The sequence below is a fragment of the Lutra lutra genome, chromosome 1, assembly GCF_902655055.1.
Source record: "Lutra lutra chromosome 1, mLutLut1.2, whole genome shotgun sequence".
Classification (NCBI taxonomy): Eukaryota; Metazoa; Chordata; class Mammalia; order Carnivora; family Mustelidae; genus Lutra; species Lutra lutra.
The window spans coordinates 123,650,357-123,676,266 of NC_062278.1; the positions used below are offsets into that span (position 1 = coordinate 123,650,357).

Sequence of the window (25,910 nt, forward strand, 5' to 3'; positions counted from 1 at the left end):
GTATTACATCTTACTGATTTTTACAGATTTATTGGTAGGAATGTGGACCTTTTTGGGTCACTGATGATTTTATCCTTTTATTTATCTTTGTGGGGTTTATTGATCCTAATAAGTAGGAGGGTAATAATATAAGCTGGATACTGTCCAAAGAATCTTTCTCTTAGTACCTTAATTTATCTTATTTTCATATGCAAAAACTAATTTTGGGTGGAATTTTCCTGGACAATATTTCCATGGACAGTGAAAAAGAAAACAGTAAAATAAATTTGGGAAAGGCAGAGGAGGGCTTGATGATAGTATTCAAATGAGTCCGTGAAAAACATCATTGCAGAATTCTGTCATTGCAAAGAAAGTACTTTCTAGTACAGGATGATCATATTAGTTTTCTATTGCTTCTTAACAAATTACCACAGTTGAGCAGCTTAAAATCACACATTTATTGTTTTACAGTTCTGTAGGTCAGAAGTCCAAGACTGGGTTCTCTGTTTGGGATCTCATAAGCTGAAATCAGGTCAGTGAGGCTGGGCTCTTGTCTGGCGCCTCAATAGAAAGAATGTGCTTCTTGGCTTATTCAGTTTGTTGGCAGAATTCAGATCCTTGTGGTTGTAGGACTAATATGCCCATCCCCTTGCTGTTAATCAGAGGCCACTCTAAATTAGAAGCTACCCACATTTCTTGGCGCATGGCCCCCTCCTTCTAGCTAGCAACAGTGTATTGAATTCTTCTCATGCTTGGTATCTGACTTCCTTTTCTGATATAAACCAGACAAATTCTGCTTTCAAACAATCTGTGTGATTAGATTAGGCCTACCATGACAGTCTTCCTTTTGATGAACTCAAAGTCAAATGATGATAGCCTTAATTACATCTGCAAATCCCTTTTGCCAGGTAAGGTAGCATCAGAGATAAAATGTCTCCTAGTCACAGTCTAAGGGATTACAGTGGGACATTTTAGGATTCTGCCTACCATGATGATTTAAACAAGCCACCTGGCTCTGGCACAGTTAGATTGACCAACTGGGTCATAGGTTGGCCTATGTTTCAGTATGTGAACCCTCACCAGATTATGCATTTAGAAGTGAGCAATAAAAGTATAAAATGTACACCGTTCTTTCAACAGATCTTCTGAGCACTTACTGTGGTCAAATACTGTCTTAGTTGTTGGGGATATTGGTACATAAAACCTACTGCTGTGGAGATTATAATTTAGTCTTCTTAAAAGAGGAAAAATCTCTTAGGGCAAGCAGTAAAAAAGATTTTCTATAGGACTTAAAGTGAATGGTGCCTGACAGAAAGTTGATATTTTTTTTCTTGCATGTATCCTTTCAGTTGAAAGGACTCAATAAAAAGACTCAATAAATAAAAATCTTCCTGATGATCAAGAGGAAATTGAGAAACAGTCCTTGGAAAGGATTTGTAACAGCTTTTCCACAATTTCAGGTCTGCTAAAATACTATCTAGCTAATCCAATTATGGCTGTAGGACGCCTGAATCATCCCAATGTAACATGAAAAAGGTGCAATTGCGGCAATCAGTGACTTTTAGTATAATGAATATTAGTATATTTAGTTTGTGATCAATAGCATTTAAATCCTCACATATGAAGAGAAAGGGAGAGCATACTATTGAAAGTTGATTCTGGAAAGTGTCTTGCATATACTTGCTGCCTTAACAATAAGTGTTGATTTTGTTGGCTTGAAGGACAGTCAGGGAGAGAGGGAGAAGAAGCAGAATACAAAAGTTCAGAGGTGAGTTTGGCTCTTCCTTGGCAAGACAGAAGATAGCCATAGAAGAAACACTGATTTTAAACAAGCGTTTGAGTGTCTCCCATATTCTAGGCACTGTTACCATTACTAATACATCACTGAACAAAACATTAAAAAAAAAAAATCTACTCTTGAAGAACTTATATGTGGTGAAGAGAGACAGTAGTAAAGAAGTAAAGCATATAGTATGCTAAAAGGTAATAAAGCTACACGCCAAAAAGAGAATCTGGAATGGGGACTGGAGAGTGGGTGGCAAATGACTAATTTCAGCTGATTAGAGAATATTATAATGCCCTCGCCTTTGAAAAACCCTAAATAGAGACAAATATACAAAATAAATGCAGTAATAAAAAGGAAGTATCCTAGTAAGTCATTCTCTCTCTCTTTTTTTTAAAGTAGTCGGTATACCCAGTGTGGGGCTCAAAACCCCAAGATCAAGAGCCACATGGTCTACCAACTGAGTCAGCGAGGCACTCTGGTCATTCTGTTTTTCTAAGTCATGCTTCAAAGATACCAGTTTAGGAAATGGTGCAATATTGTACCCAGTGCCATACGGTAGTCTCTGCTGTGCCATGCTACCTATTTAAGATCATCCAGGGATAACTTGTAAACTGGAAGATTAGTCCAACATGTGGTCTCACTGCAAATCAAGAAAAATGAATATTCTGCCTGGAGTTATGTGAACTAATCAAATGTTAGAGATTACTTAGGTTACTCATGATATCTCTGTATACTTAGCCTAAAAGTTAAGCCTCGATTGTTCCTTTAAGAACAAAAACAAAAAAACCCCAAAAAACTACTTCTTACATAGTTGAGCATCGATGTTGAAGAATAAAGAAAGTAGTCAAAAAGTGATTCTTCTGATGGGGGCAGCATTACTAGGAGAAGCCTAATTTACCCCCACGGAATTATTTTGGGGGGAAGAAATGCAATGTTAGTGAGGTTTAAGCAAAGATAGCTCCCAGGTTCTGAATGCAGTGGCCTGCTGAGGGTAATCCCTATAAGAGGGAAGAGGACTTAGCTGAAGTGAGTTTGTGGATCTGATGCATTAAGAAAGGATAGCAAATCCACTGACACTTAGTTGCTGCAGATGGAGTGGCTTTTCCGCTCTAATTGTAAAAACTAGCAGGCAAAATTTGACTCCTGCTGGCTTCTCCCCAAGGATAAGTACCGAGTTCTTAAAATGATGTTTGAAGTCCTTTGTGCTCTGGCTCCTCCTTACCTCCAACCTCATCACTCTCTACAAAGTACTCTGCTCCCTACTAGTAGGAAACTATGTCTGTTTCCTAAAAGACCCAGCATTACCTCAGAACTTCAGCACATGCAGTCTCTTCCCTGGCCAACTCCTACCCATCCTTCACATCTCCGCTATTACTTCCTTCAGCAAGCCTTTCCTGACTTTTCAAATACAAATCAGATGTCCTTATGTGCCCACATGATAAACACCTCTTTCATGTTCTTTATCATGCTGTTCAATTGTTGGTTTCCCTTTACCCCACCAGGTTTTGAGGGCTGGCACTATGGGGTACTCAGTGCTTGGGATAGTTAAGCCTGAGACACTGCTGATTTTCTACCCTATATCCATTTTCCTCTTTCTGGTCAATAGAATCCCTGATTTTGTCTATAATAGCAGTGTGCCCAGCTTCCCTTGCAGCCCCAGATTAGCAGTGAGGTAGTTTTTGATAATGAGATATAAGCAGGAGACTGTTGGGGCATTTTGGGGAAACTTTCCTGGTACAGGCATTGTCCTTTCCTCCTTTCTCCCTGGAGTGATTAGGGTTGCTAGGAACAAGAAGGATGCGGACTGTTTGCTCACTGTGGTGGTGAACACAGAGACAAAAACCACATGTTGAGGATGACTGAACAGAAAGACAGAAGGAGACTGGACCCTTGATGGCATTGAGGTTTGCCATCCCAGCCCTGGGCTATCTGTCTCCAAACTTGTTATTAAGTGAGGGCAGGGATTTTTAATTTATTCATTCAGGAATATAGTAGGACTGTTTAACTCGTTTGGTTAAGCCTATATGTTTAGGATTCTGTTACATGGAGCCAAATGATGTGTTCAATGAACAGTATACTACTAGTAGCTCATTTTTTCAGGGCTTACTACAAATTAGGTAACATTCTAAGTATTTGCGTGATTGCCATTTTTGGGAGTTGAAATTTGGGAAAGTCTAATAGGCAAAGGCTAGAGAAGACCAGGCCAGAAGGGTATGAAGGAATTTGGGGGAGATTCATCTTTCTCCAAGAATGACTTAGCTTTAAGAGCTAGTCAGCTAGGATCTTTTCATTTCTTGGCTCCTAAGAATGTGGATCATATCTCATTCAAATATTGCAATGAAAAATGTGGAGGGTTTTTGTTTTGTTTTGTTTTGTTTTGCTCAGTTGTGAAACCTACATTAAATCTCTTTGCCTCCTAATCAATCATGCCCTACTTCTCTAAGGGCACAATATTCCTATCTGTCCATCCATCTACCCATTCCTCCATCCATATGTTTGTCATGTGTTTCAGATACCGGCCATACCACAGCTCTTTCTAGGAAAGATTCTTTGGCCCACAGCTCCTACTGAAAGAACACCCCTTGGTAGCCCATTTGCACTATGCTCATTCAACCAGCCTGGGCAACTGCCCGAGAACTGCTAGCCTTAAGTTGGCCAGTGTCTTAGGACGTGTCCTGTGGCAAGAAGATGATCTGGACAATCAAATTCTTCAAGGCTTTGAACCGAGAAATACTGAGGAAATGACATAATTAGCAGTGGAAAGTGAAGCTTGAAGGAAAGTGCCAATGAGATGCAATAAGGGATCATGACAGTCCAATGTTCTGAGAAAGCAGGACCCACAAGGACACACACCATGAAGCAGTGAAAATTATATAGAAGAAAGAATGCCAGTTGGAGCTGGCACAAAAATGGACAGAAATAGAGATGCAGACAGCTGCTTGGGGGAATAGCTGAGCCCATTAATAATAGGGCTCTAGAGTAAAAACCCACATCCACAATTCCTCAGGTTCTTAGAGCTGCCTGGCATTCTGGTACTTGGGTCGCCAGCTGTGAGACCCAGGTCTGTATGGCCTTGGCAAGGCCTGGTTGTTGGACATTTCCTAGAGTCCTAAGTAGATGTGTCTTTATGATAAATCTGTGCAGTACATAAAATAAGTTCTCCTCAACCAGAGGAGTCTATCAAGAACATTCCCAATAAGTCAGGTGACCAAGCAATATCTCCCTATTTAAACTATCCATTGACATTAGGACATTTTTCCTCACCCAATACCTCCTCATGTCATTTAAAGCACCAGGTATGTGCTTGGATAGTTCCTTGGGAAAAACTCCCCACTGTGTCTGAACCAAGTTCCAGCAGGAAGCCTCAGAAGCCTCCACGGTCCAGGATGAGTCTTTGGCTCTCTCCTAAAATAAGAAACCAGGCAGAAAATCATAGATTCACTCCCTCAGGCAAGTGAAGAAACCTGTTTCCCAGACAGAACAGAAAAGGCCTTGCCTGCAACGCTGAGCAGAATCACACCCTCTGAGTTGTCACTTGGCCCAATACTGCTCATTTAGAAACAGTCTGTGGCAGAGAATTTGGGAGGGCTTGACAGACGCTGGGGTTGAGTCCTTCACCCTTGCAAGGCAAGAGTACATTCTCCCAGTTTTTCTCTTGGGTTAAACAAGAATTTTTGCAGTAGAGTACAATTCTTGCCCCCAGATTCCATTTCAAATTGGATGGAGGGAAGTGCTTCAGAAATGCAATTTTGCCTTTGGTTGCAGTGGTACTGTAAAGGAAGGCAAGGATTTTTTGTTTGTTTTGTTTTGTTTGGAGAAATTGCTCCTTTATCTAGATAAGCCCTCAATGACCAACGAACTTTTAAACACCCTTTCCATCAACAGGATGGCCTACAATTTTCTATTTTCTGTTTTTCTTGGAATCCCAACAGTTCTTGGAAAACAAGTCTAATTGTTCAAATACCACTTCCTTATTTTTTAAAATAAGTCACTCCCTTTAAAAAGTTGTCTTCCATGTTAAAATTGTTTTTAAAAGGAATAATTTAATTTTTCAACATAGTGTAAATCTTCAACAATAATGTAATTTTTCAATAACATTTAGTAAATGAAAAATTATTTTCATGCTTTATATTTTACCAGGACTAAACAGATTTGGGTTACATTTTCTGACATGCATTTTTTGTTTTGTTTTCATCATCTTGTTTTAGGCTGGTTCAGCCTATAAATAACCAATGTGGCTGGATCAGCACATGAGGTTCTTATTATGAATGCAAGACACCCTTCAGCCCTTCAGCAATAACTATCAAGAAATGTTGGAAGGGAAGCATTATTACTTACAAGACCTGGACATTACAAAGCACACCTGAGGCCACAAAGTGAAGTCACAAGGAGAGAGAAAGAGATTGTACTGGCCAGGAGTTCTGCTTTTATTGGGTAGAGCGTGGGGGAACCTAGGGTTTTGCAGGCTCACTCTTTATTAGTGAATTTAAAATGTAAGAGTGGAAATTTAAAGCATGGGAAGAGAGAAAGAAAGGAAGTGGCCCAGATGGTTAGTTACCTAAATTAACCAAGATCTCTAAAACAAGGGAGCCCACATTTGGGGGAGGTGGCTTGGTTCTTCACTTGGTCTGTGGGTGGCGCTGTGTTTATTTGAGATAGTTACCTGCAAAGAGGATAGGTCTTTGAAATGGATGCCTCACCAAAGCTTAAATGAAGCACTTGTATTACAAAAGCAAAACAAATAAACAACTGATGGGGTTTACCCTACACACCTATTCTGTTTTTAACCTACTATCAGAAATTTTTTGTATATTTTAAGCTTTGAAATATATTTTCAATTCTATTAGGGGAAGTATTTCCATTAAACCTTTTCCACTTTCCTTTATATCACTCTAGTACTCAACCCTGGGTGACATTAGAATCATCTGGAATCTATTTCAGATTCTTATTCAATTAATCTGCGTGAGGCCTCGGACACCTGGGTGGCTCAGTCGGTTGCGCGTCTACTTTTGGCTCGGGTCATGATCCCAGGGTTCTGGGATCGAGTCCCACATTAGTCTCCTTGCTCAGTGGGGCGTCTGCTTCTCCCTCTGCCTGCTGATCCCTCTACTTGTGTTCTCTCTCCCTCTGACAAACAAATAAAATAAAAAAAAAAAATCTGCGAGGGGCCTGACTTGGGACTTTTATTTTATTTTAAAGATTTTATTTATTTCTTTGGGAGAGAGCATAAGCAGGGGTTGGGGGGGTGCAGAGAGAGGGAGAAGCAGACTCCCCACTGAGCAGGGAGCCCAACTCTGGGCTCCATTCTGGGACTCCTGGATCACCCAGACGCCCCCTGACTTGGGACCTCTAAAAAATTTATAAATTAAGTGACCCTAATATGCAGGGATGATTGAGAATCACTGCACACATTACTTAATCTTCTTACCTACTTATTCCTATTTGCTACTATGTTCTCGCTAACAGGAAGTCTACTTAACCAGTGATGGGATATGTTTATCCATTTATTCAAGTCTTTTATTTCTGACAGTGAAGTGCTGTAATTGTCTTTGCATATGTTCTGTATGTCCCTTATTAGATTAATTCTTAAACATGTGTTATATATTTTTTTAAGATTTTATTTTATTTATTTGACAGAGAGAGAGATTACAAATAGGCAGAAAGGCAGGCAGAGAGAGAGAGGGGGAGACAGCGTCCCTGCTGAGCAGAGAGCCTGATGCGGGGCTCGATCCCAGGACCCTGAGATCATGACCTGAGCCGAAGGCAGAGGCTTAACCCACTGAGCCACCCAGGTGCCCCAAACATGTGTTATATTCAGTCTTCTATACCAAAATCAGGATAAAGTACAAATAAATCTAATCAATCTGATTATAGAGTTTTGTGTATCCTGCTCTGAGTTTATAACTACAGATGTTTGTGTCCATGTTTGCATTGCTCAGAAAAGGATTCTTATTATTAGGCGGTGAGAGAATTTCTGGTAGTCTCTGTTACCTAAGAGCCCTATGGCATTAATATTAGCCAGCCAGTGGAGATCTTTTAGTTCATTGATGGAACTTAATATCTATGCGCTAGGAGCTGAAGGCAGATGAATAGGACAGTTTCTTTATTATGAAGCATCTAGCAGGGGTCATTACATACATATATATCACTACACTATTTCAAGCTCTCCTTTGCCTCCTCCAGGGGTCAGAATAGCAAATAGCAAATGAATTCTGAGCTTGTGTTAGTAGAGTGTAGGAGTGAAGAACATTGGTCCTGGAGGCAAATAGCTTGGGATTATATCTTCACTTTATTAACTAGCCATGAGGTCCTGGGCAGTAACTTAACCTCTCTACACTCAGTCTTCTGTAAAGAGGGGATAATAACAATATTTACTCATGAGGTTGTTATGGGAATTAAATGAGTTGTAGGTGTAAAGTCTTTAGAATACTACCTCGTTTATAATAAGCACTTAATATATACTATTATTATTTGGGGATGGGAATTAACAAGTGGCACTAATAGGGTGACAACATAGTGCAGAACACAGAGGGAGACATTATTTAGGGCATCTTTAAAACGAATTTCTTTTCCCTCCTCTCATTTCTCTGTCCCATTCCTTCTACTTCTTCCTTATACTCCTTCCTAACAATTCAGTCCAAAATCCATTAGGTAGGCCCAAGGAAGGAATACAATGAACAATTATATGCCAATAAATTAGATATTACAGATGAAATGGATAAATTTTTAGAAAGACAATACCAAAACCATCTTAAGAAGAATCTAAATAGACCTACAACAAGTGAAGAGATTAAATTAGTAATCAAAAACTTCCCATAAAGAAAAGCCCAGGCAGATAGCTCCACTGCTGAATTCTACCAAACATTTAAAGAAGAATAAATACCAATTCTACACAAACTCTTCCAAAAAGTAGAAGAGGAAGACTTTCCTACTCATTCAATGAGACCAGTATTACACAGATACCAAAGCCAAAGACATCATAAGGGAACTACAGATCAATATCTCTCATGAATATGGATGTAAAATCCTCAACAAAATGCTAGCAAACCAAATCTAGCACATAAAAAATAATTATACACCATGACCACATGGGATTCATTCTAGGAATGTGAAGTTGGTTTAACATTCAAAAACCAATTAATGTAAAGCACTATAATGAAAGAATAAAAACAAAACCATATGAACATCTTAAAAGACACAGAAAAAAAAAAGGGCATTTGACAAAATCCAATAGCCTTGGGTACCTGGGTGGCTCAGTGGGTTGGGCCTCTGCCTTCAGCTCAGGTCATGATCTCAGGGTCCTGGGATGGAGTCCCGAGTCAGGCTCTCTGCTCAGCGGGGAGCCTGCTTCCCCCTCTCTCTCTGCCTGCTGCTCTGCCTACTTGTGATCTCTCTCTCTCTGTCCAATAAATAAATAAAATCTTTAAAAAATATATTTTAAAAAATCCAATAGCCTTTCGTAATAATGATTAAAAAAAAAACTTAAAAGAAAATGTCATCAACTTGATAAAGGGCATCTACAAAACCCCACAGCTAAATGCATACTAAATAGTGAATGACTGGATGCTAAGATCCTGTTCTCTAAAAATCCCTTAGGGATCCTGATCCCTAAGATCAGGAACAAGACAACAATGCACACTCTCACCACTTCTATTTAACTTTATACCAGAGGTTCTAGACAGTAAAGACGAAATAAAAGATATTCAGATTGGAAAGGAAGAAGCAAAACTATCTCTCTTTGTAGATGGCATGACCTTGTTGTATACGAAAATCCTGAGAAATCTACCAATAAGCAAGTTCAGCAAGATTGAAGAATACAAGACCAATATACAAAAATTGATTGCCTTTCTATACATATGCAATTAACAAGCCAAATGAAATTAAGAAAATGATTTCATTTACAATAGCATCCATAAGAACAAAATCATTAGAAATAAGTTTAACAAATATGTGCAAAACCTACTCTGAAAAGTATAGAACACTGTCGAAAGAAATTACAGAAAATGTAAATATTTGAGGAAATATCCCATGTTCATGGATTGGAAGGTTTAATGGTGTTAAAATGGCATTACTCCTCAAATCTACAGATTCAACATAATCCCTATCAGAATCCTAGTTGACTTCTTTGCAGAAACTTAGAAGCTGATTCTAAAATTCATACAGAATTTCAAAGGGCCAGAAGAATCAAAACATTCTTGAAAAAGAAGAACAAAGTTGGAGGATTCCAACTTGTTGATTTCAAAATTTACTAAGAAGCAACAGTAATCAAGAAAAGTGTGGTACTGGGCACCTGGATGGCTCACTCAATTAAACATCTGCCTAGGTCATGTTCAGGTCATGTTCCCAGGGTCCTGGGATCGAGTCCAAAATTGGGTTCCCTGCTCAATGGGGAGTCTGCTTCTCCCTTCTCCCTCTTCCTCTGCCCCTCCGCCCCGCTCATGCTCGTGCTCTCTCTCAAATAAATAAAATTTTTTAAAAAGCGTGGTACAGGCTAAAGAAAGACATGTAGATTAATGGAATAGAAATGAGGGTCCAGAAATGAATTTATGTGACTGTGATGTTTTGACAAGGGTGCCAAGACCATTCAATGTGGAAATGAATAGACTTTTCAACAAATGGATAGCCACACAAACAAGTAGTTAGCCACTTACAAAATGATCAGGTTGGATCCTTACCTCATACTATTTATAAAAAGTAACTAAAAAAAAATTAACTCAATGATAAAAAATTAACTCAAAAGGGATCAAGCGCCTAAAGGTAAATATTAAAACTACACAACTCCTGATGATTCACAGATCTGTGCCCCTGGGGCAAATAGTACATTATATGTTAATTTAAAAAAAAAAACATTAAAATGTTTTTTTTTAAGATTTTATTTATTTATTTGTCAGAGAGAGAGAGGGAGAGAGCAAGCACAGGCAGACAGAATGGCAGGCAGAGGCAGAGGGAGAAGCAGGCTCCCTGATGAGCAAGGAGCCCGATGTGGGACTCGATCCCAGGACGCTGGGATCATGACCTGAGCCAAAGGCAGCTCCTTAACCAACTGAGCCACCCAGGCGTCCCTAAAATGTTTTTAAAAGTGAAATAGATAAACAACTCTCTAAGTTTTCTTAAAAAAATAAAACTATACAACTCTTAAGAAAACATAGGAGTAAATCATTATGTGCTTGGATTTGGTAAAGGATCCTTAGATCTGACACCAAAAGCACAACTTAAGAGAAAAAAACATAATTTGGATTTCATTAAAATAAAAAACTTTTACACTTCAAAGGACAGCATCAAAAAGTAAAAAGAACCACAGAAGAGGAGAAAATAATTACAAATCATATATCTGATGAGGGACTTGTATCCCAAATATGCAAAGAAATCTTATAACTCGATAATAAAGACAAAATGATTTAAAAATGGGCAAAGGATCTGAATAGACATTTCTCCAACTAAGAAGATATGCAAATGGATATTAAGATCATGAAGGGTACTTGACATCATTTGTCATCAGGAAAATACTAATCAAAACCATAATATGATACCACTTCATGCCCACTTTGATGGCTAGACTCAGAAAGGCAGATAATAACAAGTGTTCAGGATGGGGAGAAATCCAAACCCTCCTACACTGCTGGTGGGAATGTAAAATGGTGCAGCTACCTTGGAAAACAGTCTGTAAGTTCCTTGAACAATTAAACATACAGAGTTGCCATATGAAACAGCAATTTCACTCTTAGGTATCAGCCCAAGAGAAATGAAAACATGTACGGGCAAAAAAGAAAAGTATGCAAATGTTTAAACATTGTCCATAATAGTCAAAAGGTGAAAGCAACCCAAATAGCCACCAACTGATAAGTGGATGAGCAAAATATCCATAAAACTGAATATTATTTGACCATAAAATGGAATACAATATCGGCACATGCTTCAACATACATGAATCTCCAAAACGTGCCAAGTGGAAGAAGCCAGTTGCAAAAACCCATATGTGATTTCATACATATGGAATGCCTAGAATAGGCAAATTTACAGAGACACATAGAAAGCAAGTAAATTAGTGGTTGCTTAGGGGTGAAGATATGGAGGAGGATGGGGATGATAGCTATAAAGTATGAGGTTTCTTTTCGAGGTGATGGAAATGTTCTCAAATTAGCTAAGCCACAGTCGCACACATTTTTAAATATAAAAATTTTGAATGGTATAGTTTAATTGGGTGAATTATATGGTATATAAATTATTTCTCAATGGAGTGTTAGAAAAAAGAAAAATGAAACATGTGGTTTTGGACTGGAGCTCTTAGCAATTAAAGACATTTTGGGGATGACTGGGAAACTGAATGGTGTCTGGGGACTAAATGTTAGTAAATGTATCAGTGTTAATTTCCTGATTTTGACTGTTGTATTTCAGCTACTCAGGAGAAAAGGTTGGTTTGTAGGAAATGCACTCTGAAGTATTTGTTAGTGATGGGTCATCACTGTAAGTAACTTATTCTCAATATCTGGGAAAAAAGACTTTTGCGACTTATCTGTAAGTTTGAAGGCATTTCAAAATATAAATATATGGGGCGCCTGGGTGGCTCAGTGGGTTAAGCCACTGCCTTCGGCTCAGGTCATGATCCCAGGGTCCTGGGATCGAGCCCCGCATCGGGCTCTCTGCTCATCGGGGAGCCTGCTTCCCTTCCTCTCTCTCTCTGCCTGCCTCTCTGCCTACTTGTGATCTCTGTCTGTCAAATAAAATAAATAAAATCTTTAAAAAAAAACAAAATATAAATATATTTTGTAAAATTCCTGATTTAATTTTAAAATGTGAGGCTTGGGACGCCTGGGTGGCTCAGTTGGTTAAAATGTGAGGCTAGGGAATGGAATATTGGATTCTCCTCAACCGCGGGGCACTGCTAGCGCATGATCTAGCCTGCCTATGGTGTGTGGGAATGGTCATGGTGGTGGTCTTATCCTTTAGCAGGTTGCATTGGGCCTGACCAATTTCTATAAGATTTCCAATTGACATTAAGTTGTATGGAATTTCTTCTCTAAAACAATAACATTGACTTTGAGAAAGAAAAGGTAAATACTATTTAGTACAATAAAAGAGATATGGTTGAAGAAATCAATTTATTTGAAAAGGAATGCTTCTTTATTGATAGTTACATTTATTAGCAAGGAACATTAATCAGTAGCCAGTGGGAAATATGAGACCACTTCAGGAACATGCTGCTAAAAGCCTGTGATCTCATCGTCTTTGCTTTTGTCAGTCTGGTAAGCAGTAAGTGTCAAAGTTGAATTTTGTTGAGGAAGGCCTTTGAATACTTTCATGTGAATATAACTATTACCACCTACTCGCACCTAAAAGATAAAAAAAGAAAAAAAAATGAAAGGGAGATTCATTCAGATGGATCTATGCCAAGTGAAATAAGCTTTTCAGGAACAGTGTTTTTAGATCAGAATTCTTAGACCTTGATTTTCATAAACCTACCACCTTATTTTATGAGAAAGGACAGGCTAAAGGCATGGCAAGAGGCATAAGCCTTTATTTTATTTCATTATTTTATTTTATTTTGTTTTATTTTATTTTATAATTTCCTACTGCTTGGGCACAATGAAAGTGCATTTCATTTTCAAAGATGCACAAAGCAAGAAAACAAGTGACAGTCTCCTTATTGATTCTGTTTTCTGACTTCCAAACTGGGGTACTTTATTAGCCACATGATTTGAAAAGGGAGGAGAAAATCAGAATTGTCCTAGAAAATTTGGGAGGTGTGATTCCCATATCTATATTAGCACCTACATTATAAAAGCCCACTGATAGGACTGAGCGGACAGCAGGGGATGGACAGTCTATAGTGTCCCTTTAAAGTAAAGAGATCTTGCTGGCTAGTCATTGGTGTGAAAATTAAAATGGTAGTAAGGGCATGAATCTGAAACCTAGAAAATCATGGTGAGAAGTTCTACTTTTGTTTTTGGTTGGGACAATAAAAATTTTGTCTTAGAATAATATTTTTTATGTTCTGATGTCCCTTCCTAATTACCAATTGCCATTCAGCAAATGTTTACTATGATTCAAAGGCTATGATGAACATTGTATATACTTCTTACTATAGGCCTGAACAAAGGTAGAAAAATAACAGTTTTACAGATGGAGAAGCAGATTAGGAGAGATTAAATAATTTTCCATAAATCTCTCAGCTAGTAAGCAACAGAGTCAAAACCTAAATCTAGAGTCCAACATCGATGTTCTTTTCACTCTATAGTATAACCACTTTTTTTTCATGTAGGTTCCACACCCAGCATGGAACCCAGTGCGGGGCCTGAACTCACAACCCTGAGATCAAGACCCGAGCTGAGAGCAAGAGTTGGATGCTCAACGAACTGAGCCACCCACATTCCCCTACAGTTTAATGTTTTAAAAGTATTTTGCGTTTGGACAGGACATCAGTCTTTGCAGACATTATTAGAAGCAGCACAGCCAGTAGATAAGAATCAGACCACCTGGGTTCAAATCCTGGCTCCGCTCTTATAATTGTATGACCTTTGTTAGTTACTTCATCTCCCTGAGGCTACATTTTCTCATCAGTAACACAAGGGAAATGATCATACTTATCTCATAGATTTGTTGAGAGGATTAAAAGAGATAATACATGCTCAGCTCTTAGAGCCTGGCACATTGTTAAGTGCTCAGTAAATTTCTAGCTCTTTTGTTTCACACAACACCTGGCAAAGTAGGGTTTTTTTAATTTTTAATTTTTATTTTTTAAAGAGATTTTATGTATTTATTTGACAGACAGAGATCACAAAGTAGGCCGAGAGGCAGGCAGAGAGAGAGAGAGAGAGAGGGAGGAAGCAGGTTCCCTGCTGAGCAGAGAGCCCGAAGCGGTGCTTGATCCCAGAACTCTGGGATCAGGACCTGAGCTGAAGGCAGAGGCTTTAACCCACTGAACCACCCAGGCACCCCACAAAGTAGGTTTTTACCTGCATCGTGCAGATAAGGGCACGGGGCTCAGGGAAGATGAGGGACTGTGATCACACAGGCACTGCCTAGTGGAACAAGTTGAATAAGTGTTCCAACCCGGAACTGTCTGACACCAGAAAGCCTGCAGCCCTTCCATTCCTCCACCTGCCTCTTGATAGATAGATACTTGGGAAAGAACACAGAAGGTCACTTCACCAGAAAGACCTTAAATGTAGAGAGCAGTTCAGAGCAGAGATCAACTAGACAGCTAGGAAATAATGAGGGAACTGGAGGAATTAGGAGTTGTAATCCAGTAGGAGAAATTTGACGAGGCAGGTGGTCTCTCTCGCTCTCTCTCTTTTTTTAATCCTTTCAGGCAGGTGGTCTTAAGGGATGAAATTTTTAAGTTTTCTGATGAGTTTTTTAAGAAATGCATCAGCTGGTTACTATATGAAATTTATGAACTTGGACTAATTGTAAATTATTAAAATAATGATCCCAATTTTGATGGAATGTTTCTTGTCTTTGAACAAAATCATTTTTAACTGGAAAAATGTTTTTCAGCTGTGAAGAAAGCAGACTGAGAAAGGGGGAAACAATGTTGTTGCTTTCTGAGTATCAGGCAGGATCTCATTCATGTGAGCCACCCCAGGACCTGGCATATACTAGGAGCTCAAATTTGGTAGGACTGGGCTGATACATTTACATGACCCAGTGTTGTAATTTTCCTATGCTGAGGTGGTTAGGACCTCTTACTTTATTGTATTGTACTTTATTTTTTGCAGAAAACATTAAAAAAAAAAGATTTTATTTATTTATTTATTTGTCTGAGAGAGAGAGGGAAAGAGAGAGCACAAGCAGGGGGAGCAACAGGCAGAGGGAGAAGCAGGCTCCCCACTGAGCAAGGAGCCTGATGCAGGACTTGATCTTAGGACACTGAGATCATGACCGGAGACCATGGCAGACGCCAACAGCAGACGTGAGCCACCCAGGCGTCCCTGAAAACATTTTTTTAACATTTTATTTCTTAAGTAGCTAATTGTTAAAGAGGAATAAGCCAGACTGTACCTTGGTCAAATGGTTTTGTAAATCTCAAGTACATGTGTTTGAATGTCCGTTGTTATTATTTATTTATCTGATTTATTAAATGAGAATTATCATCTCAGTGCGAAAGAATGAAGATGGGTCTAAAATATCGATGGTTGACTAGTTGAATTGTTTCCCTCTCAGCTTCACAACCATTTTCTTCAAATAGAACTGGATAGTGCATCATTTAGTTTGATGATATAGTTATAAAATTAATCTTAAAATTATTTTAAATGCTCCACTGTTTTAAACTATACCTACAGGTCACAAATTGAATCCACTTACTTGAATTGCCAAATTATTTTAATTTTATTAATCAAAATGCTGTGTAAAGAACAACAGTAGCTTCAGTTATTTTCCCACCTAAAATTACTTTAAATCATTCCTAAAATCCATTTAATTTGGACACATAGATTCACAAGGATTCCATAAAGAGTGGAATAAGTTTCAAAATAGCATCTGGTCCAGCTCCAGGCCTTCAGGCAACCAAGATATCCTCTCATTTCACACAAAAAGCGCCACGGCCACAAACTAAGCATCCTTGGAAACGTTATGATATTTCTTTCTATACAATTTCCAAAAATTGTAATTTGTAAATTCTAGTTGTAATTTGGAAGGAGTCAATTTGGAAAGCTTTCTGAATTAACAGGAAACAGATGGTGGAAATATATCATCATCTGCCAAATTTGAGAGTCTAACACTTGGGAAATTTCATTCAGGACAACCAGAAGGGACAAAATATATGGTCGGGGTAACAGGGAACATCACACAAAGTGGGATATGCAGTGTCTTTTAGTACTGATGTGTGAACCCAGTAAGGATGTTGAACTCTAACCTTAATGTAGTAATTTATTCCAGCAACTACTTGAGTTTTATACTCTACAGCTTCAAATTCTTCATAAGTCTCATTTGTTTTTTCTTCAAGCTGCGGTTTAACCTTAGGAGGAGAAAAAAGGAAACACATTATATCAAAGCTATAATGGACTCCACTTATGTGATTTTCAAGTCTGGGAAACTCGTGCTTCTAAAGGTCCTGAAACATCATAATAAGAGCTATTTTCAGTATTTCAAGGAAAAGAAAAGATCTGCCTTTAATAAGATTACATGAGCTAACTAAAATGTTAAATTTTGTGGCTTTCGGCTGAATTTGCATCAAGTCAGTGTGGTAATATGGCAACATGGTAATATTTTCACTAGTAGAACTCTGATATATATGTCTTTGGTTAATAAAAATGAGAGCAATAATTACTATTTCACCTGAATTTTTTTTATTTTGAAGTAATTTCAGACTCTAAAGTTACAAAAATAGTATAGTATTCCTCAAGATCCTTGATCTAATCATATCTGTAATTTTCTTTGCCATGTAAGATAGCACATTTACAAGACTCAGGGATTAAGATGTTGGCCACCATTCTGTCTACCACAGAGGGATTATAAACTTTGGTGGCAGCATGCCTAAACCTGACATGACAAGGGAATGGTGTGTCTCAAATTCAATATGTGAACTTTTACTGGATTTACCAGTTTTCAGTATTGGTCCTTCATTCCTTCTCTCAGCTGAGCCTGATACGCTAGTTTCCACTGTGTTCTCTCTGACTCACTTTCTGTGAAGAGTAGGGCTCCAGAATTCTGCCAGAGCTTGAGAGAAATGAAAGGGAAAGATCTGGGGGTGGCCTAACTGCTCTTCATACAGATCTGCTCTCAGTTTTCCTGGCTTTAGCCCCATGCCTCACTCTCATTGTCGTACATTTCTGGCATTGCTCGTGTTTGAGCCATTTTGGAATTCTGCACCACGAATCCGCTTGCTGCTGGCTCATCACTCCCATCTGGGGTTGGGCTCCATCTAGGTGGCCAGTCATTTTCCATTGTTCATCTGTTTCCCATCTTCCAAGGTTTGGTCAGTATCTTTGAGGTGGTGTTTGCCTATCTCCATTGTCTATGTGTGGGTTTGTGCTCTTTTCCCCCTTATTTTTTCCTGTCATCTAGAGGGAAAAGAAAATAGATGTGTATGTTCAATATACCTTGTTTATTGGAAAGTTGCCTCCCTGCTCTTCACTAAAGCATTTTACATGTTTCAGGCAGGTCTCCCATGCATCTAGGTTCTCCCAAGGCCATTCAGGCCTTCCCATCAGTGCGCGGACATATTGAATTCCTTTTCTATCAGCCTCTTGGTTTGGGTGCCAGAATTGGTTTTCAAAGATGTAAATGTTTCCCAACTTTTTGAGTTCTTAGACCACTTTTGAGGGTAAAACACTTCATGGACCACCACCCATTTCTTCTGTGACCTTCAGAATAGATGAGAAGAATGTGTTATTGCTTTCTTTAGATGGAGAATTAAGCTTCAGAGTGGAGAAAGGAAGAAGACAAATTGTGAGGGGGAAAAAAATCAGAAATGGGAAGAGGTAGGGTGCAAGAGAGAGGGGGAAAAAGGTAGACAGAAGTGCAGAGAGAAGTCATGTAAGGAGAAGAGTTACTGTTTTCTTGCTTTTCCTATCTAATACTTCTGAGTCAATGCTGCGTACTGGTCAAGTTAGAAGCTGAGTTGGAAAGGGTTAATCTCCAAACCCAAAACTATCAAGTTAAATCTCATTTTACAAATGAGGGACCCGAGGCTATGAGGAGACCATGACCGCTTAAGGCTGAAAAATTATTAATTACAGTTACTTAAGGTTTTCAATCCCTTGCCTGATAGCTTAAGTATCTGATTTGCCTGTTGTAATGATCTATATTCCTTCTGGTTTCCAGTCTTTTGGTCATTGTTTTTTTTAACCACATATCAGAAAATTTTATTTCTATTTGTCCTTGTCTTAAAAAACATACAAAATCTATAACATTTTCACTACATCTGTGCAGTTTACAAGTCCAGAGTTTTCCATAAGAGAGCTGATTTCCAGTGTCCTGGTTTGTTTTGGTAAGTGCACGGGCACCTGTCAGACTGTGTGCCATGATTTCAGCTTTACGGTACTTAGAGCCTGTAGCCTTGCTCTCTCTTCCCAGTAGAACAGGCTGGTATTCTTCTAATGTCGGATGCTATGAACCAGGGGTGGGAGGGGTGGAGGTTGAGGTCTAAGGTGAGGAGCAGGAAAGGGGCAGAATAAGAAGGAACTGGTCAGTGAAACCTTAATTTTCAGAAGGCAAGCTTGGTACTGAAAGACCCCCCAGGGATGGGTGCTGGGAGGGTGGATGTCAGCTGGGAGTGGTGGTCTGGGACCTGCTGGAACACAGACAGACCTTGAGCTGAACACAGTAGGTGTTCCCCTTCCCCAGCCTGCCATACACAATTGTGGCTGAGATGATGGAAGAAATAGTATGGGCCCAGCCACTGTCACTCAGGCCCCAGCCCGGAGAAGGATGCTCTCAGGGAGGAGCGGCTGGTAAAATACAATTACCTTAGGGTTGTTCATATATTTTTATTGTTGTAGAGAATGAATCTTGGTGAGTTGTTAGTCCTCTGGGATCTGAGGATTTGAGCCATGTTGCACCCAACACACCTAGGCATTTTCCCTATCTATAATCATTCTGCAGAAACTTTGGACTATGCATAAAATAGGGAAGAATGGATAGAAAGTTAATAGTGGCAACATGGGTAGGCCATATTTTGGCATGTTTTACAGAGAAGGAAGGAGAGTTTGGGTATAGCATGAAAGTATAGTAGGGCTGATGAGAAATGACCTACAAACATTTGTCATCTGACTGTTTTTGAGGGAAGGGCAAGCATGGGGCAAGGCACCTAGTATGCAAGAAATGATGGTACCCCACATAAGAGAGGAAGGGCAGTCTTTGACTAGAGGGAGGAATGAGATCCAACAAGGGATATGGAAATTGGGAGTGTTCTTGTACCACTTGACTGCAATCTTTAGGAGACGGAACTGAGACACAGGCTGGAGGGGCCATGGGGATGGGAGAGATTGAGAAGCCAAGAAGAGAAAGAAGAGAAGCCAAGCCTCTCTGGGGCTCTAGAAAAGGGCCAACAGGATGTGACTGAAAGAATGTGCCAGCAGCCCTAGTTTCCTGTTGCAGTTGTTTGCTGGCATACATTCATAAATTTGTACTGAGCAAGTTTCTGTGGTTCTGCAACTTCCTTGAGCAAAGTTCTCTGAACCTGGAGCAGAAGCTGAAGAGGAAGTGGTGGCAATGGGAGTGATCTCTAATTGAGGACTGGAATGCCAGAATTTCACAGGGTCAACAGAAATCAAGGGTGGAAGAAGGCCTGAAGCCAATCACGGTCCAGGCTGGATGAGCACTCAAGTGGGCCTGAGCATGTTCTGATGATGAAGATGGGAGGGTGAGGACCTGAAAGATTGTGGTGTGGGTGAATGGCAGGTTCTCTGGGTGTGGGGCAGTGGAAGAGGTGATTGATGGGGATGCTGCGGTCAGAGAGGAGAACACAAATGTGTGGGTGAGTGACAGCGGTGACATGCTAAGCTCCGGGGTGTGGTATCCATGATGGTATGCAGAGGGGGTGTTTGTATGGTATTATGGTCTGTGTGGATGCCAGGAATGGCATTCAGCAATTAGGTTTGACGTAGGGATGTGTGTATGTGTGTGTGTGCGTGTGTGTGTCTGTATCTACCTGTCAGTGAGTAACAATAGCCTTCATTTCCAAGAGTAATTATTGGAATAACAGTTCTTTCCTGCAATAAACATACTCAGAATTCCCATCCCAATTCTTAGGTCAAATATAGCCCTTATTGCCTTGAGTGTATCCCCTTTCTAAATTTCTCTGAAGGCAAGAACCATCTTTGTGTCCCTTTTGTCCCTATAGCAATTTACACAGTACTGTGGACATAATGTTTTCTGAATGAAGAAACCAGAGCTGTTTTTCTTCATGGCACCTTGTTGTCCTAGAAAGGATAAGAGGATAGAAGGGGATAGCAGAGATGCTCAACTAATACAGAGAATCCTGGGAAAGGGGATTTCTTCCATGTGTACTTGGGACCCAAGCTCTATTTGCATCCTGTAGAGATACGTGATACATAACTACCATTCAGTCTCCTTCATCTTCAGAATGGGGACTCTTTTCTCCTGCCTTCAGAAATGTTCAAGTCTCCTCAACCTGGAACTCTTTGTTTGATTTTCTTCTCTTTCTGACCTCACCCAACATCCCTCTTTCAATTTTTTTTAAAGTAAGCTATTTAATTAATTAATTATTTATTTATCAGAGAGAGAGAGAGAGAGAGAAAGTGGGAGCACAAGCAGGGGAATTGAAATGGCAGGCAGAGGAGAAACAGGCTTCCCACTGAGCAGGGAGCCTGATGTGGGATTCGATCCCATTACCCGAGCTGAAGGCAGACACTTAACTGACTGAGCCATGCAGGCATCCCTCCCTTTTTCATTTTGACGTCAATTCCTTAAACCTGCAGTTCTCATTTTTCCTTTGATGCTTTCTCCTCTCTGTGAGATGGCCTCCCCCTCCTTCCCTTCTCTCCCAAATGGAGTTCTTCCTTCAGCTGGCATTCCACTAAGAAAACTCTCTGTTCAGGAGAGCGAGAGCTGATAAACTTAAGCTCCTCTAAGAATACCTGCATTTTAAAAAATGATCTTTAAAAAAATTAGAATACATTAAAAAACAAAGGGATAAAATTACAAGGGAAACGACAGGTAGTGGTGGTCTTCCTTAGGACCACCTCAGATCATACTAAGCATATGACTCCCAACACTTGCTCATTTGCCTGACTCTGAATGGGCACCTAGCTAACTGCAATCTTGGAGAAGGTATTTGATTATATTTCTTCACCTACAGGTGGTTTTGGTAACACCTGCCTCTTGGGGTTGTGTGTGGGGAGATTAATTTTATCCTTCATGGGAAAGTGCTTCCTAAACTGCCCATTCTTCTGCCTTCTAATAGTTATTTGGGAATTGCCCCCTAAGGTTCTCCTGGGAGAGGGAAGCCAAATGATAACTGGAGCTTAATACCTGAGAAGCTGAACTACTACACAGTAATTATTCACTTGAAAGTTAGGAGCTTTGATGAGCAAACTCTAATGTCCTTCCTGGTCCCAAACCTATGATTTAAACAATGTTCCTAATTGGAGATTGTTTTATTATGTTCCAGTTATCTTGGCTTCTCTAAATGGACTCTAAACCCCTTGAGGACAGAGGCCATGTCTTAAAGTCCTTATGTATCTTCTGTAACATTTAACACAATGCTGGACACCTAAGAGATTGTCAAGAAATGATTCATTGATATTCATTTCTCAAATTGATTGAAATCTGAGGCTGGCTGCTCACACAGATAAGGCAATTTGCCATACCACATATTTCCCTCAACCCCCATGCTTCTCCATGCTCCTGCCACTGTATAGTGGAAAAGGCAAGTGGTCAAAAATCTGAAGATAGGCTAGCTTCTTAACTAGGCAGATATTAACCTCTTTGAATCTCAGTTTGGAATCTCATCTGAGATATGGACATGATGATTTCCTTCCCTGTGCCAGGGGTTATAAAGACCAAATGAGAGGTCAAATGGAGGACAAGGCTTTTAAAACCACAGTGCACCTTTCTAGAGTGATATAACTATTGTTCATACCTATCTCTCATTCTGCTTCCTTGACAGGGCTGGAGCCTGAGGTAGGCAGCAAGAAACACACTTTCAAATTAATTTCATAATTTAAGATGTGGCTCACAGATGGGTTTTTTTTAATGCAAGGCCTTCTTATAGCTTCTTACTAAAAAAATTATTCTTACTAACCAAGATAGGCTTTTTAAAAATCATTGAAATTTTCTGCACACTCTCTCTATATGGAATCTCTGTTATTCCCCCATTTCCCTTATAGCTCTGTTTCCTGGAAAGTCTCAGGGGGATTTTCCAAGGTCACGGGTAACTTTGGGCAAAGATTTGAAGCAAATAACTGTGAAGCCTCACCTATGCATATTTTTTTCTTGTTTTCAGGTCATTTTATGCACATCACCTTATGCAGTCCTTACAGCTCTGAGATCAGCAGAGCAAGAGGTGTGATCTTCATCTCACAAATAGAATTAAGAATTTTTTTTTTGCAGTGCTCTGCTTTTGTTTTTTTATTTATTTTTTAAAAAGATTTATCTATTTATTTAAGAGAAAGAGAGCAGGGAGTGGGGCAGAGGGAGAGGGAGAGAGTCTTAAGCAGACTATGTGCTGAGCACAGAGCCTGACGCAGGGCTCAATCTCAGACCCTGCGATCATGACCTGAGCTGAAACCAAGATTCAGAGGCTCTACAGACTGCACCACCCAGGTGCCCCCAGTGTTCTGCTTTTAGAAAACCCATCTCCCATAGGCCTCTTGGATTTATGTATCTCCAGATCTGTAGCCAGTGAGGTCATGGACAACAGCCTGGGTATCACCAGGGAGCAGGCTAGAAATTCAGGCTCTCAGACCCACCCTACCCCAGATTCTGAGTCAGAATCTCCATTTTAACAAGACCCCCAGGTAATATATATATACATTGAAGTTTGTGAATACTGACCTATACATTGAAGATTGAGAATTCTGATCTCAAATAAAGGTACTAATGACTTAACATTACCTTTTGGAAGAAGAAAAGCTACAAAAGTATCTATTTTCAAAAAGAACTCTTGAAAGGGAAATATTTATCCCCAAAGAATGAGTTGACAGAAATCCAGGCATCGCATCTCTAGAGAGCATTCCAGAGCCCTTACATAGAAATCCTATCTCTTTCACTTACACAAGAAGCCAATCTTATTTGCCAGGGTCATAGAAAGAAGTTTCAGAGAGAAAAAAACAAGGAATGATACAAGAAAAAAGGGAAACAATTTACAAACCTAAAATGGTAATTTATATGTATTTTCTTTTCATAAAATAAGCAGTATAATAAAATTTTATCATATAGATGATAGCTAATCAAACACTTAAAAAAGGTATCAACTTGCTAAAAACATTGAGTTCTGTTTTCACCATCATCAGTTTCAGAATCAGCATAGACTATGCCACTTCTCCTCCCTTCTAGTTTAATCTAGTTTAAGTCATATTCTAAATATGACGAGACTATAATTTTTTCTATATAGTCAAATTGGCAGGAAGTGTGTAAGTGGATTGTCTTTGCAATGTTGTTCTTCATTTAACCCATTTAAAAAAATTTCCCTGCAGAGCGTGTGAAGTCTAGTTTGTCAAATTGTTAAAAAGCTGATTTAATTACACGTTGGCTCCATTTGGTAAGATTAGAAGCTTCATCAGAAACTGAATTAGTAATCCTAGAATCATACATTGTAAGCCTATAAAGATGACCCAATATAAATTCTTTTATAAATGGGGAAACTGAGGCTCTGAGAAGGGATGTTGCATGTTCAAGATCACTCTCATGGTTGGAATTATTAGAGGTTTCAGCTGAAAAGGTTTTTAGTTGTAAGGAAGCCTGAACAAAACCGCACATTTCCCAGTGTTCTGCTGATTTTCATGTTCACCCACACGTTTAACACGGCCCCCCTAGGAACCAAGATTTTGGATCAATCCTCTTCATGAGATATACCAACTCACCTCATTAGCAATCTCCTGGATTTCTGGAGTGGCCGGTTTGGCTTCAGTTAAGCCTCCAGGTATCATTTTGGCTAATTGCTTCTTTGCTAGGCAGGATGCTGGAACTGAAGTGATCAAGGAAGTGTGGAGACTCTGGTTTTTAAAGAGGGTGTTGCTCAACAAGCTCCGCCTCCAGGAGGTTCTCTTTTTCACAAAGAGCAAAAAGGCACAGGGAAAATGAATATTTCTCAAAGCAAGCCATGCTGCTTCCTCAACAGAATATGCCAGTAGGAATTGGGGAGATTGAGGGCTGAGGATGAACAAATGGGTGTGCCCAGTGAGTCACGTCCTCACAGGGAGTCAGACTTCCCCGCATTCTCTTTGATGTTGGTTCCATCCTATTGCATCTGAAGAATGAAATCTGGAGCCACGACCAGAGTTTCCCAATGTGTAAAACCTCTAATACAAAGTTTTATACTTTAAAGGTATATGTATTAATAATGTCAAGGTTGATTGTTTAGAATTTACTTGACTTTATAAAGAAAGTAAAAGGGTCTGTGTGGAGAACCTTGGCTGGATACTTGAATTTTACTGTTTGTTTGTGTGTTTGTTTTATACTTCTAGAACTATAGAAAAACACAAAGAGTAAAACAACAATCACCTGTATTCCTATCACCCAGATTTAAAACTTTTAACATTTATCTTACCTACTTTCCCTGTTTTCTTTCCTTTTCTTTCCTTCCTTCTCTTCCTTCTTCTCTTTCTCTTTCTTCCTTCCTTCCTTCCTTCCTTTCTTCCTTCCTTCTTCTTTCGTAGTTGTTGTTAAGAAATACAGTATTACCAGTCTCCCACTCCCACCCCCGACCCCCCAACTTTGCCCTCTGCAGAGATAAACTACACTGTGAGTTTGGTATCCTTCTAGACCATTTCATACATTTACTTACTGTGTTTTTTAAAAAGTTTACTTATGTTATATGATAAACATGTACTCTATATATACTTTTTTCTGTCCAGCATGTTTTTGAGATGTTCCGTGTTGACACACAGATAGATCAATCTGGCTTATTTCCTTTAATTGTTACTTGATGATTGATCGATCTCTATCTATCTACCTACCTACCTACCATCATTTATCCTATCTAACTGCTATATGCTATTCCACATTTTACATACTTATTCCCCTACTGATGAAGACTTGGGTTGTTTCTAGTTTTTTACCCTTATAAACAATATTGCGGGGTGCCTGGGTGGCTCAGTGGGTTAAAGCCTCTGCCTTTGGCTCAGGTCATGATCTCAGGGTCCTGGGATCGAGCCCCTCGTCGAGCTCTCTGCTCAGCGTCGAGCCTGCTTCCCTTCCTCTCTCTGCCTGCCTCTCTGCCTACTTGTGATCTCTGTCTGTCAAATAAATAAATAAAATCTTTTAAAAAAAACCCAATATTGCATCTTTCCCTTTTGTACATATGTGACAGCTTCTGGAGGGAAATTATCTTGAAGCAAAATTGCTGTTTTGGGTGAATATTTATCTGCATTATTTTATTCAGTTTTTAGAGTATATAACACACACACATGATAAAAATGTTCAAAAGGAACACAAGAGTTTCCAGTATAAGGAATTCTTCACCCATTCTATTCCTCAGCCACCCTTCTATTTTCTGTCATCAGCTTCTGTATCCTTCAGA

The 25,910-nt window shown here is 39.4% G+C and overlaps 1 protein-coding gene across 1 annotated transcript; it reads right to left on the bottom strand.

Moving 5' to 3' along the window:
* Nucleotides 1-12,845: 12,845 nt before the first annotated feature.
* Nucleotides 12,846-24,424, bottom strand: CSTA (cystatin A). The gene is made up of 3 exons (XM_047735316.1): nt 24,253-24,424; nt 16,620-16,721; nt 12,846-13,095 (listed from the first exon to the last, which is right to left on the bottom strand). Exons 1-3 carry the CDS (start codon nt 24,316-24,318, stop codon nt 12,967-12,969), a joined length of 297 nt encoding a protein of 98 aa, XP_047591272.1. The 5' UTR covers nt 24,319-24,424; the 3' UTR covers nt 12,846-12,966.
* Nucleotides 24,425-25,910: the final 1,486 nt, after the last annotated feature.

What these genes read in the sequence shown, in the direction of transcription:
- CSTA (XM_047735316.1), bottom strand. Translation starts at nt 24,318, where the DNA reads ATGATACCTGGAGGCTTAACTGAAGCCAAACCGGCCACTCCAGAAATC. An exon ending in TCCAGGAGATTGCTAATGAG is followed by an intron (nt 16,722 to 24,252) that starts GTGAGTTGGTAT and finishes TCTCCTCCTAAG; the next exon opens with GTTAAACCGCAGCTTGAAGA. An exon ending in GAATAAATTACTACATTAAG is followed by an intron (nt 13,096 to 16,619) that starts GTTAGAGTTCAA and finishes TTTATCTTTTAG; the next exon opens with GTGCGAGTAGGTGGTAATAG.